Genomic DNA, 13974 nt, shown 5'->3' with positions numbered 1-13974 from the left:
TAAATATACTACCCTATCTTACGCTTTAAAATAAAAATATAAATATATGATCAATTTTCTTCTTAAGATAAATACTACTAGTACTATAAAATATACTTGTTGCATTCTCCTTGTTTAGATAAACTTATGCCTTTATGTAATGCTCCATCCGGTCCCCATTAGAAGTGTCATTTTTCACTGATACGAGTTTTAAAAATTATTTGACTTTGTGTAATTTTATTCATAAGAAAAGAAATAAAAAATGAAAAATATGAATATGTGTTTGAACCATTGGCAATAAACATGGGTCCAACCTTTGACCGTACAGAAAATGACATGTCCGAATATAAACCATTCACTGGTCAAAGTCAAGAGTCCAATAACAAATCAGATTTCAAGTGTTGGAAAAATAGAAGAGAAAAAAATAAAAAACAAAGAGTGAAATCGATTTAAGTGTTGGAAAAATAGAAGAGAAAAAAATAAAAACAAAGAGTGAAATCCAAGTTACAGTTGACATTGCTGCTTGCGGTAACAAATTAACTAACTAATTTACAGAGAAAAGTCGTTGCAAATAAACTAAACAAATTGCACCAATCTCAAAGAAGCTTCTCTTCTCTTCTGAAATTTCAACCATCATCTTCTTCTTCCCCTTTTCTTACCACTTCAGACTTCAGTTTAGTTCTACAATATCTGTAGCTGCCCCATTTCTCTTACAAACCAGCAGAAATCTTGAGATCTAACTCGTGTGTTTATGACTTTATGTATTTGTACCTGCAAAATTTTGATGGACTTTTTTTAGTATTTTGTTCATGATTACACAATTATTTATGTTGTTGATGTGTGTGCTGTGAAATGAGAATGATCAAGAGAAAAAACCTTACCTTTGTTTCTCTGCACGTTCTTGAATTTTGAGGAAAGTTTTCTTCTGTGTCTCTGGATTTTGTGAAGTCAGTATTCAAACAAGGGAGGCTGCAATGGTCAGTCTTCAGATATAGTCCATCTACACCTTTATCCATCTTCCCTTCTGTTTTTTCAAAACATGAGTGGTAAATTCCACTGCAAAACCTCTAGATTCTCTGCTTCTTCTGTTGCCTCAAAAGCCTTGATTTACTGATATTTCCACAACCAAAAAGATTAAATCTTTGCTCACCATACAATTCAACAACCCAAAGCAGCCTACTCTCTCCATTCAAGAACCCAAAATTCAACTGCAAAAACCTCTACATTCTCTAATTCTTCTGTTGCCTTCAAAAGCCTTGATTTCTTGATATTTCTACAATAAAAGATTGAATCTTTGCTCTCCATTCAAGAACCCAAAATAGCCTACTTTCTTTCTTCAAGAACCACCGATGGCTGATATCACCAACGCGGACCGCCACGTCGTTGCTGCTTCGTATCACCTGATGAAGGCCCTTCAAGCAACCAAGCTCATGAGCAGTGATGTGAGGGGGATTTTGGAAAAGCTCGACTTCCATTTGTCGACAATGATCAAGCTCAATGAAGATGAACCGGATGGGGATATCATCACAGAGCTCAAAAAGAGGCTCATCTCGTCCCGCGAAACCATCACAAATCTGCACTCAAGCCATTCGCAGATCTGGGCTTCCGGCCCCGTGATAATCTTGGAATACTTGGAAGCAGTCGGCGAGGTGCAGAGGTCGATTGAGGCTCTTGAAGGTATGCCGTTGAGTCGAATGAGTAATAGGGTTCTTGATCAAGCAAAAACTACTCTGCATATGGCTATGGACAGGCTCCAAAATGAGCTGGTCCACATACTTGTGCAGAACAAGCAGTGTTTCGAGCATAAATACCCGGTTTTCGAAGTGTATCCCATATACGAGGAGTCTGTCATCTCCAACGAAGATGATTCGGTCGAGGACGCGTCTCTCAAGGGCCGTAGCAGCTCAGAGACCGAGGATTGCGCGATGGATCTGATCCATCCCGATGTGGTTCCTCAAATCAAGTCCATCGCGGATACAATGTTTGCCTCGGGCTATGCTCAGGAGTTCTGTCTGCCCTTCACCGCGTTCTGGAAGGAAGTATTAGCGGAGTACTCGATGATTCTCTACGTGGAGCAGCTTAGCATAGAAGACGTGAAGCGGATGGAGTGGAAGCACTTGAACTCGAGGATCAGGAAATGGCGTGTGGCGATGACGAGAATCATCGGCGTCTATCTTGGCAGCGCGAAACGGCTGTTCGACCAAGTTCTTGGAGATTATGACCAGGTCAGCACAGCTTGCCTGATCGAGGCTTCAAGGGGGCCTCTCTTCTGTCTCTTGAATTTTGGTCAAGCTGTGTTGATTGGACCCCACGAGCCCGAATGGCTCTTCTGCTTGCTTGATATGTATGAGGTTCTAGCTGATCTCGTCCCGGATCTGGACACTCTGTTCTCACAAGAGACGGAGTCGTTGATCAGGATCGACTTCCACGAGCTTCTGTTGCAGCTAGGAGAATCTGTTAGAGTCATCCTCAATGAGTTTGGAAACCGCATTGCAACTTGCACTTCCACAACCCCTTTCCAAAATGGAGGGATTCATCCCCTAACAAAGTACGTTGCCAACTACATCTTGTGCTTCGCTGAATACGAGGATACGCTTCCTTTGCTTCTTCAAGATCAAGAACACGGCAGGGAGAGTGGAGACGAAGAGCAAAACATGGATGCCGAGGCAGATCCCTATCCAGCTCGTGCCTTGGCAACGTACCTGCAGTCACTCACATCAATTTTAGAAGCAACCTTAGACAAGAAGTCGAGTTTATACAGAGATTCATCATTGAAGCATATCTTTTTGATGAACAATATCCACTACGCAGTTGAGAAGATCAAGAATTCCAAAATCAGCCCCTACTTTGGTGATGAGTGGATCAGAAAACACTATGTGAAGCTCCGGCAGCATGCAATGTATTACCAAAGAACGACGTGGAGTTCTTTACTGACCTTTCTCCATGACGATGGGAAAGTCGGGAAGGCAACTCTAAAGGCGAGATGCCAAGATTTCAACACTGCTTTTGAGGATCTGTACAAGAGCCAGACAAGATGGGTTGTCCCAGATCCTCAACTCCGCGAAGATGTGAGGATATTAGCTTCCAAGACGGTCATCCAACCGTATCGCAACTTTGTCAGTAAGATCAGCAATTCTATTGGCGAAAAGCACATCAAGTACACCGAACAGGAGCTGGGTGTGTACATAATGGATCTTCTTGAAGGCTCATCGAAGTCATTGAGCCATTCTTGGAAAAGGGGACACGGATGATTTCAAATGCGTTCATTCTTCCTAGTTTTTACTATTCTTTTGTTTGTTGTTCTGTAGTATGTATGCCTTCTCAGTTTCTAACGTTCCAAACTTTGTAACGTTAGCTGTACAATATACGTGTTAACACCCTCCCATATGTAGCATAATCATATTCTATCAACAAAAGATTTGTAGAAAAATAACAGCATAGAGTTACCATCATGAGCTTACTCTCGATATGCTTCTGAATGAGATGGCCATCTGACTATCGTTGTGCTCCGTTCCCAATCAAGTCTGCAACATGTAATATTTTATCTGTCGTGTGTTCGAAAACAGAATTCATCAAAAAAACATAGAAACGAGTGAAGAATTTCGCACTCTTCCAACATAGCAGAGAAACCATCATTGTCAAATTTACGAGCCTGAAAATATAAATCCATTTACCATTTACTAGCAGTATCAAGTTATGAGTAGAAGGTAAGATGTATTAGCATGTCGGTTAACTTCTTAACGGCACTCTTAAAGCAAGCAAAAGTTCCAAAGTTTTCATTCCTAGTTTTCTCAAATCGGATTTTTCCGTACCATTCTGTAACTTAAGTCTGTGCATCGCCATGACACAATTATCAGTCTTCTGCAATACGGGAGTCAATAAAAAAGGAGCCGTTAGGAAGAGACGAAGAGTATGCAGCAGCTGTGAAATATACCTCAACAAAAAAGAATTTAGAAAGTGTGGTACCGTGTCTAGAGCAATTTCACCGGCCCTGCCTTTTGAAGCATGTCTGAGTATGATAAAAAAAAAAAACCTACTACAGTACTATATTTAATGCACATTAATATCACCAGAAAACATGCAAAAGACTCTCAATGTATGCCAAACTAATTCATGGATGAGAGTGATCCAGCACTTTGTGATTCTGTTAACCGTCCAAGATTGACCGTTACATTTCAATGTCAAGGAAGATATATCAAGAGGGACTCACGACCATTCACATCAGGAAGATATTATCACCATAAAATTTGCTCAAAGAATGTGCATGGGACCATAAAATTTCTTGTATCTCAGCTCCCTTGTAATGGAACTGGTCATTTATAATGAGAAAAACCCGAGCTACATATGCTAATTTAAACATATGGTATGCTTAAACAATAGATTTTCATACAGCATTTATATACTTCATTGACTGAAACATGAGCAAAACAAACAAGAGAAATGGTCCTCCTTCAGAAGAACGTGCCTCGAATTATACACACTGTGCACGACGCCATGACCCTACTGGTCCTCAGTACCCAGATTGAACTTTTCACAACATTTATAGCATTTAATGCAAAAAGGGTATAAATAACATTTTGTAAAGGGTAGTTGGTGCTAGAAGTGCCCCAACCACATGATTATGAAAGTGCAAGCCATGGCATTTAATGCAATAAAGTTACAAGTGGTAAGTTATGCATACTCTGCTGCTAAAAATACTTGGATACACTGATGCAGTTATCAAAGCAGTTCAAAACAGCTAATAAAATGATGTACTCGTGCAAAAGAAGGATTAGGATTGGAACTGAGAAGCAATAGAAACATTTACTGGCCTCTTAGTGTTCACTGTGTCATCATATGTGGCCTTAGTATATTTATACACATGGTCACTTTCGGAATGTTGAGATCCCAATGATGCTTGGTATTGGGGCTTGGCATCTACCAAGATCGCGTTGATCCAGTCTCAGGCCCAACATATATTTGCGTGAAGGTAAAGAAAATTCAAACAGGGCTTAATTAGAGTTTTACAAAAGAGGAATTTCACATTCTTCTAACTTCACATTGTTCAACCTTCAACTAAAGATATGGTTATCTTGTAACAGCTGATGCCTATGAGATAGAGATACTCGAGTAAAATGCAAATGAGTTCTCGAGAGAGGGAAGAAGAAAACACAAATTTGGATCTTTCACAATGTCAACAAGAGGGGGAGAAATGATGAGAAATGATGGATATCACAACAATGTCAACAAGAGGGGGAGAAATGATGAGACAACCTGCCACTAAGTTTAGTATTTTACTATGGAATTTCAGCTTGTTTCCAATAACATATAAGATGATGTATCAAGGTAAACTCATACTGAGAAGTCCGGCCACCTAACACCTGACCAAGGCGACTTCACTTCAGCTTATGTGCAATAAAAGGATTCAACAAGAAAATGTTTAAAACTGAATACAATCAGAAATCATAGATAATGTCTTATAAATCTAAAACATCAATAGGTTCATAGAACATTGTACAACAAAAGTTTCGAGCAACAACCTAGTCAATAAATAAAACAACACGCCTAGCAGGACAGAGAAAGGTAGAGCAGGCAAAGCTTTTCGATAAAATGCAAGGAGCATCAGAGTTATACCAAGACCAGCTATGACAGCAAGGTAACACGCATACACCGTCATGAAGTCGTACATAGCAGCTCTTCCAACTAAAACACTGTAAAAGATAAAATCGCCAAGTCCAAGCTTGATCGCGCCAGAGGAACCCAAGCCAATTCCCTCAAGCGCCAAATTGTCACTTGAAGCAGCGTTCTCCAAAGAATTCATTCGAATATTAATATGTTGCACGAGAGGAGCAGCAAGCTCAGAATCTCCTCCTAATGCTCTTCCATCTTCAGCATCAACAATATTCCTCGCACTCTGGCTCTCACCATACAAGTAACTCCCCAGACTAGAATCCGGAAGACGATAAGACCTAAGCCTTTGATCTTCATCAAAATCACCCCTTCCCTCTCTCCAAACCCTTCTCCTCGCAACACCATCACCCAAACCAGCATCACTGATAACCGGCCGAGCCTCATAAACAAGAGCAGGGATATCTTCATCTCTATCCATGGCAAGCTCCACCAATAGCCTCAATGGACCCCCAGGCAACAACACCGCAGCTAGATCATACAACGACATAGCAACCAAGAGCCCCCACGTCGTCCACTCGGGCAACAGGGTAAACCAATAAGCAACCAACACCCCAATCACAACCAAGTAAGCTTGAGTGACAAAAATAGCCATTCTTGACATGAACACAGCCATAACACCAACAACAGTGAAATTATACAAGGCGACAACAAATGTAAAGCAATCAATGGGAAAGCTTGAAGCTTTGATCAAGAAAATGGCAATCTCACCACCCATGAATCCCAAAACGAGGAGGGAAGAGAAACCCATGTAGTATTTCAAGAATTTAGTGCATTTGAGGTAGAAGAGGAGCACCATTAGGAAAGTGGCAACCGTGACAACAGCAACGAAGACGAGGGAGTTCAAGAGGGCGCCTTTGAGCTTGTCCCAGATGGAGTCTGAGCTGCTCTCGGAGTAGGCCATGGTGGCCATGGATGCAAAGGAGAGGCCGTCGTCCAAGGAGGAACCTCTGTTGAGGACAGATACCAGAATTACGACCAACAGCATACATATCGAAACTGGCGTTACGATTCTGATGATTTCTTCGCCGCATGTTTCGAGGATTGTTTTGGGTCTGGGATTTTGCTCCATTTTGGATCGAGAATTGTTGGAATTCGGGGGTGAGTGAAGAGTTGTGAAGCGTCTATTTCACGAAATTTTACCAGATCGAGTTGCTTCAAGTTCGTCTAGAGATTCTCCGTTGCAATAAATAAGTGCAAAATTCTGATTTTATCATTAAAAACGTCATCTTTATGTTTGACTCAATTTAGATTGATAATGCGTTTGAAATTGTAGCTTCATTTGCTCGTGTTGAAACTCATATGCTCACAAATTCACAATGACCTTTGAGCCAAAATTCCGCTTTTCATAATTCCATCCAACAAAATATGTTATTTCGATACATAAAATTGTTATTGTTGAATATTCCTTATTCAGACATGCGTACATAATATTCGACATAATTCACATTCTACACCAATCTTTTCTACTTGAAAGATGCAAAAAAGTTGATGGTGTCGTATAGGGAAATGATGAAGTCATCCACATCCTCTTTTGTATTGTAGAAATGAAGGCTGGCGCGAGCACTCGAGTTCACCCCCAAGTACCGATGAAGGGGCTGTGCACAGTGGTGACCTGATCTTATCGCGACGCCATGCTGGGGAAAGAAAAAAAGACAAGGTCACAGATTGACACTATATGTTGAAGAGACGAAACACGACAATTTACAGTGTATGTACCTGTTGGTCAAGAAAAGTTGCAATATCAGTTGGATGAACATCTTCCACATTGAAAGAGCATAGTGCTGCTCTGGTCACGCTTCTAGATGGTTTTGGGCCATAGACACGGACACTGGGTACTGAGCTCAGTCGATCATACAGATAATTCGCTAGCTCTACCTGCAAAGGGAAAAGAAAAACTTTGTTGATGATGCTGCTGGCTCCTGTATTTTGAAGATATGATCAACTTAAAATGGAAATAAAATACTCTAATCCTAAAAACTAGAAAAAACTTGGAGTTGATGTGTAGACTCACAAGAATAGCTAATAGGCAAGCTTAAGCACTCATCTCGTCGATTATTACTAGTGAGTCTTACGAAATGATAACATGGTGTGAAAATAAGTAAGGCTTCAAAGAGTTTGATCAGAGGAGAAAGTATTATTCCAGTACTAGTAGCTTCCACTTGCGGGGAGAATAGAAGTATTCTTCGCTAAGGTGACGGGAAAATAGTGCACATTTTTACCTCATATTCATGAATCTTTTGCATCCCAATGGCTGACAAATAATCGATTGCTGTCCCCAATCCAATGGCTTCCCCAATAGCAGGAGTTCCAGCTTCAAATCTATCACATTCAGAAGTATATTAGTTTATCAGAAACAATGAATAAGCCTGCCATTATGCTATCAATGTTGACCCAAACAAAATCGCACATCTTGATATTTATTCATAAATTAATACTAGTATAATTAAAATAGACATTATTGGAGTTTATATCCAACTCATTGTAGAATATATAGCCTAAACATGGAAATTTTGTTTATAATACATGTGCAAAAATGAAACGGTGTTGTTTATTGGTAGCAATTATTTTTAAACTAATAGGAGTATTTCATAGTATCATGTTACACACTAGGATAACTTGAATATCAATGCATTTTCTTTTGTGTGCAAATCAGAAAATTAATGCTTCCAATTAATTTTTCCTTATGGAGTCTAGAAATATTTGACGCAGGTAACAGATATTAATTAATTTTTTGTATTAACCAAGTGTAACTTCACCCCTATACTAAAATCAATGCATAAAATGATTGTTCATTTGTTGCCCAATTCCTACAACTAATATTGATCTAGTGGCACGTGAGACACTCACTTAGAAGGAAGTTCAGCATAGGTTGAATGATCCAAATATACATCTGCTATCATCTCACCACCACCTGAGAATAATGTCATAGAGATTTTAAAGAGACAAACTCATAAAACACTAAAACAGAATTTCACGATTCAGCAATCGTGATAGGAAATAGGAATTACAAAACTATTTCACATTCAAATGTAAGAGAAAACAAACATGGCTATTCATAGGAGAGGTTTAAGGATAACTCACCTAAGAAAGGAGGCATGGAGGACAAGAGCTCACTTTTACCATATAAGAATCCAATGCCTGTAGGCCCACACATCTGAAGCATGATTAATTCTTCACTTCAAACACTGGCTTATAAAACTTGAGAGCTAACGCATAGATATGGACTTAAGTTCTAATGCAGATGGAAAAGACTTCACCTTATGGGAAGAAGCAACCAGAAAATCAGTATCAAGGCTCCTCACATCAACGACCATATGAGGAACACTTTGACAAGCATCAACGAGCACTTTGGCTCCAACATCATGAGCCCAGCTTACCACTTGATCAATTGGAAGAACAGAAGCTGAGGGAAAGATGGAAGAGAGGAGAATCAGAACTGGTCATGCACAAATAGCTTCTTGTCATAGTAAACCTTATATCATATTTTTAGTAATGAATAAATGGCCAGAAAAAGATGCTTTATCCAAACCATCTCACATAAGCTTCTTCTCTATGTATTTTAGTTAAATAAACTCCATGTCACAATCTACAGTTATTACTCTTCACATGATAGAAATAGACTAACCCAGCACATTGGAGACATGATGAACAACGACAAGTTTTGCCCGCTTGGAGATCATTTCTCTTAGCTTTCCTACATCTGGAACTTCATCCTCTCCTAAATTAACAAACTTTAACACTGCACCAGTCTTTTGAGCTACAAATTGCCAAGGAACAATAGCACTGTGATGTTCAGCGATGGTAAGTATAACCTGAAAATTGTGAATCAGTACTTATTAGCTAACTCTAACTCATAGCAAAGAAATTAAAAGGTTTGGATTTAAGGAAGAAAAATAGAATACGAGCAAAAAGGAAAACATGTTAAGCAGTATCTACATCAACTCAACAAATTTTGGCCATGTAGCAACATGGTAGTCGGTTCCCATCGAATATCACAACAATACAGGATAACTTTCAGTCAAGCCGAATCTACATCAACTCAAATGAGCAAAGAAGCGAACTGGAAAAGGAAACAGTCGCAGAAGGAAAATTATGTACCTCATCTCCCTCCTTTAGATTCGAGAGACCCCAACTATAAGCCACCAAATTGATTGCCTCAGTAGCATTTCTTGTAAACACAATCTCTCTACTCTCCGATGCGTTTATAAAATTCGATACCTTCTGCCTCGCTAGCTCATATTCATCCGTCGCCTTTGCACTACACCACAACACCCAAAATAAATCAGCTGACAATCCACACCGACAGAGTTTCCTCCAGAAAATTACCTCAGATAATGAATTCCGCGGTGAACGTTCGAATTATACAACTCGTAATAATTCCGCAGGGCGTCCACCACCGCCGCCGGCTTCTGAGACGTGGCGGCGTTATCCAAATACACCAGCCTCTTCCCATTCACCTCCTGCACAATCAAAGAGATTCCAACACAAAAATCAAAAATCAAAACGACGTATAGATAAATTAGGGGGAAGGGGTTTAGAGAGAAAGGAAATAGAGGTGTGCCTGGTGGAGGATGGGGAAATCGGGCCGGGTGAGGTGCCCGAGGGATCCGGGGCCGAGCTGAGGGTCGGTTGAAAGAGGAGCGGGAGCGGGAGCGGAGGCGGAGGAAGCGAAGGGTGCGGTGCGGAGAATGCGGTTTTTGCGGTTAGGGTTGAGTTTGATGGTGCGGAGAGAGGGGGGGAGTTTGACGACGGCGGACTCCATTGATATCATCATCATCATCGCCGCCGCTCTAGTCTAACTAGCTGTGGTTGCAGTTAGTTTTTAACTTCATTTTTTCTTTTATTTTTTATTAGTATTTTGAAATTTTACAAATTTACACCCACCAATCCATGAATTTCATAAGGCCAATCATCAAACTTCGTATATGGATGGATATTCAGGTAAAATTCGATTTTAGGTAAAATTCGGAAAAAAGGTCCCATCAAATCAAATTTTGTCTAGATATTCATCAGGCTAAACTTAAAAAATATCCACTTTATTGTTTTATCAAATAAAAAAGGAATCCGACATTAAGCAAACTGGGCTCAACGTTTCTATATCTCCACGGTATATTTATTCAAAATATAAGCCAACATTCTCTGCAGGAGGAGAAAGTAAGCTGCTGTTATTTATCTCTGCTTGAATCAGCTTATTATCCATCAATCAAGCTATCATTTTTTATTAACCCTCCAACGCCGATGCTCCAGATATGATCTCTATCAATTCAGTAGTGATGGATGCTTGACGAGTTCTGCAAATCCAAACACAAAACATCTACAATTCTCATCACTCTTTCTTCTCAAATCCCTAAAACTAATAAAGAAACAAACCGGTTATATGTGAGCGTTAGTCGATCAAGCATCTCCCCTGCATTCCTGCTTGAGCTATCCATAGCCGACATTCTCGCACCCTGCTCGCTGCAAGCATTTTCCAACACTGCATTGAACATCACCTGCACACATCCATCAAAAGTCAAGACCACTTCTTTATTAGGACAAGCTCCGATTATGCAAAAAAGGAAACCGAGGTGAAGAGCGACATACGCAGGAAAACTGGAACTCGGTGAGATTCTGAAGCACCTCGGACTTAGCCTCGCCACCTTCAACTTCGTACAAATCAAGTTCCGCAAGCTTTCCCCCGGCCTCAGCCTCTCTCTCAACAACCTACACCACCATCAGATCATTCACTATGGAGTAGTTTATATGGCTAAAAAATGGTGGTAGCTTCAGCCCTTCATTCACCTCGGGAGACAGTACGGTTGAGACTGATGGTATAAACGATACGACTGACTGGAACTTGCTGTATACAATCCTTAGTGCATCATACTCCACATTCTTCAAGATGTCATCTGCAAGCATAGCTACCTGCAAACCAAAAGTAGCTCCATTTTCCATTTTGGGACCAAATATTGATACAAGTGAAGTAAATTTGGTTAGATTCACAGTTGTGGCAAGAGATAATTGACCTGACTGTAGTTTAGAGGATTTTTCTGCAACTCTGTGATCGATAACTCGATGTCTTTCTTTGAGTCGCGTATGAGCTGGGCTTTGGCTTTCTCCCCCAAAATGACATATTTACACTCTGTTTCAGGACCTGTGTAACACATACACGGAAGTTAATTCTCCGTTTGCTCAACAATGCAGAGAGCTAAAGACATGGCGAAGCTTGTGGTGTACCACCAAAGTTCAACTTATGAAGGCCCCTGCTGATCTTGACTGCTGTAGAATTTATACCACCGCAAAGACCTTTGTCCGAAGAAATTGTGACGGCCACATTCTTCTTCACCTCGACACCTTATGCATCAAAATACGTGGATGAAGTATGTAAGCAAAGAGTGCAAACTAGACATTAAATCTATTGGGCGTGAGAAAGCAACGTGGATGAAAACATTAGTACTGCTGAATATAGATGCAATAATCGTGATTCTGACTAATTGAGAGTGTGTTACATAAAGGAAATTATCCTGTGATAATTCATGCTTTTTAAGCAGACAAAATGGGTGATGACAAGAAACAAGTCCCAATTATAATGTACTACTGATGTATTGTACAAGCAAACAAAGCAGAATGAAGGTCAGAAGAAGAATACACAGTGCAAAACCAAGATAACAAAAAATACTTCGAGATAGTGAAATTGTAACAAAATTCCTACTTGGAAGATCTCCAAGAAGAGCAGTGAATGGCTGCCATAGTCCACGAGAATTTTCAGCTTTAGTTTGGATGGCTCGCAGCTTTGAAGCTGCAACCATCTTCATTGCTTTTGTGATTTTCTGAATATTCTTAACACTCTTCATACGGTTGCGAACTGCATATTCATTGATTGCCATAAGTATCAGAAAAGGTAGGAACACTATTGGATAAGTTAGAACTTAGGGTATATGCCAACAAAAGAAGGAACATAAGTTATTGAATGAATCCTACCAATTTGAGTTGAAATAGAACGAACTCCCGAAAATGCAGACTCCCTGTTGACATATGACGATTTAGATGCAGAAAAGTAATTCAGTGAAAGACAGTACTATCACATCTTGGAAGAGCAAATTTTCCATAACTGATAAAGGTGATCTATTTGGGTAGAAGATACAAAGTAAAGCAACCAAGTTGGTGAGGAAAGCAGGAAAAATCCGCATCCTGCACAAATTTCTTCATTTTCTGATTAATGTAATTTTCAAATCAGATTTCAGATGAGTAATTCTTTTGAGTCAGGATGATCCTGATTATCCAAACATAATTTGTCTGTCAAAAAATTCATTTAACTGCTACAATGCTAACATCTTTTACACTACTTAATACTCCTCATTTTCTGATTAGTGTCAGATGAGTAATTCTTTTGAGTCAGGATGATCCTGATTATCCAAACATAATTTGTCTGTCAAATATTTCATTTAACTGCTACAATGCAAACATCTTTTACACTAGTACTTAATAATCCTCTTTTTCCCATAACTTCTATAGAAAACTTGTTTCTTCCATGACAATGTGTGAACGCATCGGTGCATATCATTTTGGTTTACACAATAAATTTTACCTAATTATGCATGAGTCCACAGTTTGCATGTTTCGATTTTATTCAATTCATATATTACCAGATCTTTACTTCTGTGGATATTTGATCCCATTCATAGATAAGTTTTTTCATTCCATCTCAGTGATAGAAGGAAGGGGTCAGGGGAAAAGGAACGAAACATTTTAAATAAATGTACACTTATTATGGTCTAAAATATGTTGATGTAAACACAATCAAAGTCTGAAAACAGACCACAGATCGCAAATACAACACAATCCAAACACGATTAAGAAGAATCTGAACGGAAAGAGGGAAAAAATATCAGATCATACAAAATCAATGAGAATGGGTGAGCGGGCTTACTCGGAAGAAGCGAGCGAGTGTCGAATGGTGATAGGTGAGAAGAAGGAGGCGGCGATTCGCCTCCCTTGGCATCTCGATGTAGCCATAGCCATTGTGGATTTTGAAGGATCGAATTAATCTTAGATTTCTTCAACTAATCGGTGGATGAAGGCAGGCAAATGCATGCAGCTTCATCAATCAGCTGCTTTATACTGTCATTTTCCACCTATACGACGTCGTCGTAAATACGGAAATGAATTATAAAATAAATTACTGTAAATATTGTATAAGTAATTTTGTTAATGTTAATGACATTTGTTAATGAAATTAGCTTTTAATGACTGCATTTCAAGGTACGCTTTTTTAATGCAAGGTCCAGTTTTATTCGTAACATTCCAAACCAATTGCTTTTACCTTTTCAAATCTATAGAAGATAC

At 39.5% G+C, this 13974-nt stretch overlaps 4 protein-coding genes across 5 annotated transcripts; 1 reads left to right on the top strand and 3 right to left on the bottom strand.

Moving 5' to 3' along the window:
- The first annotated feature begins 861 nt into the window (after nucleotides 1-861).
- On the top strand, nucleotides 862-5258 carry LOC121762079 (exocyst complex component EXO70E2-like). The gene has a single exon (XM_042157846.1). It carries the CDS (start codon nucleotides 1329-1331, stop codon nucleotides 3228-3230), a length of 1902 nt encoding a protein of 633 aa, XP_042013780.1. The 5' UTR covers nucleotides 862-1328; the 3' UTR covers nucleotides 3231-5258.
- Nucleotides 5259-5395: 137 nt separating this feature from the next.
- On the bottom strand, nucleotides 5396-6861 carry LOC121762080 (presenilin-like protein At2g29900). The gene has a single exon (XM_042157847.1). The coding sequence runs from the start codon at nucleotides 6716-6718 to the stop codon at nucleotides 5444-5446; it is 1275 nt and encodes a 424-aa protein (XP_042013781.1). The 5' UTR covers nucleotides 6719-6861; the 3' UTR covers nucleotides 5396-5443.
- A 110-nt stretch (nucleotides 6862-6971) lies between these two features.
- On the bottom strand, nucleotides 6972-10484 carry LOC121762804 (cysteine desulfurase 1, chloroplastic-like). 2 transcript variants are annotated; one of them, XM_042158810.1, is made up of 10 exons: nucleotides 10211-10483; nucleotides 9976-10109; nucleotides 9748-9907; nucleotides 9275-9461; nucleotides 8907-9052; nucleotides 8731-8803; nucleotides 8497-8560; nucleotides 7869-7968; nucleotides 7366-7524; nucleotides 6972-7283 (listed from the first exon to the last, which is right to left on the bottom strand). In XM_042158810.1, exons 1-10 carry the CDS (start codon nucleotides 10427-10429, stop codon nucleotides 7113-7115), a joined length of 1413 nt encoding a protein of 470 aa, XP_042014744.1. In that variant the 5' UTR covers nucleotides 10430-10483; the 3' UTR covers nucleotides 6972-7112. The 2 variants fall into 2 exon arrangements, with proteins under 2 accessions (XP_042014744.1, XP_042014745.1); XM_042158811.1 differs by having other exon boundaries at nucleotides 7116-7283; nucleotides 7355-7524; nucleotides 10211-10484.
- Nucleotides 10485-10719: 235 nt separating this feature from the next.
- On the bottom strand, nucleotides 10720-13687 carry LOC121761497 (ATP synthase subunit gamma, mitochondrial-like). The gene is made up of 9 exons (XM_042157138.1): nucleotides 13559-13687; nucleotides 12610-12653; nucleotides 12341-12493; nucleotides 11866-11982; nucleotides 11655-11782; nucleotides 11431-11553; nucleotides 11233-11352; nucleotides 11020-11141; nucleotides 10720-10940 (listed from the first exon to the last, which is right to left on the bottom strand). Exons 1-9 carry the CDS (start codon nucleotides 13648-13650, stop codon nucleotides 10871-10873), a joined length of 969 nt encoding a protein of 322 aa, XP_042013072.1. The 5' UTR covers nucleotides 13651-13687; the 3' UTR covers nucleotides 10720-10870.
- Nucleotides 13688-13974: the final 287 nt, after the last annotated feature.

The sequence above is a fragment of the Salvia splendens genome, chromosome 13 (assembly GCF_004379255.2).
Source record: "Salvia splendens isolate huo1 chromosome 13, SspV2, whole genome shotgun sequence".
NCBI classification, from domain to species: Eukaryota; Viridiplantae; Streptophyta; class Magnoliopsida; order Lamiales; family Lamiaceae; genus Salvia; species Salvia splendens.
This window is presented reverse-complemented; position numbering and strand designations above follow the sequence as displayed.

Coding starts and splice junctions, on each gene's coding strand:
- LOC121762079 (XM_042157846.1), top strand. CDS start 1,329: ATGGCTGATATCACCAACGCGGACCGCCACGTCGTTGCTGCTTCGTAT.
- LOC121762080 (XM_042157847.1), bottom strand. CDS start 6,718: ATGGAGCAAAATCCCAGACCCAAAACAATCCTCGAAACATGCGGCGAA.
- LOC121762804 (XM_042158810.1), bottom strand. CDS start 10,429: ATGATGATGATGATATCAATGGAGTCCGCCGTCGTCAAACTCCCCCCC. Junction 10,110..10,210: donor ATTTCCCCATCCTCCACCAG/GCACACCTCTAT, acceptor TTGATTGTGCAG/GAGGTGAATGGGAAGAGGCT. Junction 9,462..9,747: donor ATCTAAAGGAGGGAGATGAG/GTACATAATTTT, acceptor CACAATTTTCAG/GTTATACTTACCATCGCTGA.
- LOC121761497 (XM_042157138.1), bottom strand. CDS start 13,650: ATGGCTATGGCTACATCGAGATGCCAAGGGAGGCGAATCGCCGCCTCC. Junction 12,494..12,609: donor TTCTATTTCAACTCAAATTG/GTAGGATTCATT, acceptor ATGAATATGCAG/TTCGCAACCGTATGAAGAGT. Junction 11,983..12,340: donor TCTTCTTGGAGATCTTCCAA/GTAGGAATTTTG, acceptor TTGATGCATAAG/GTGTCGAGGTGAAGAAGAAT.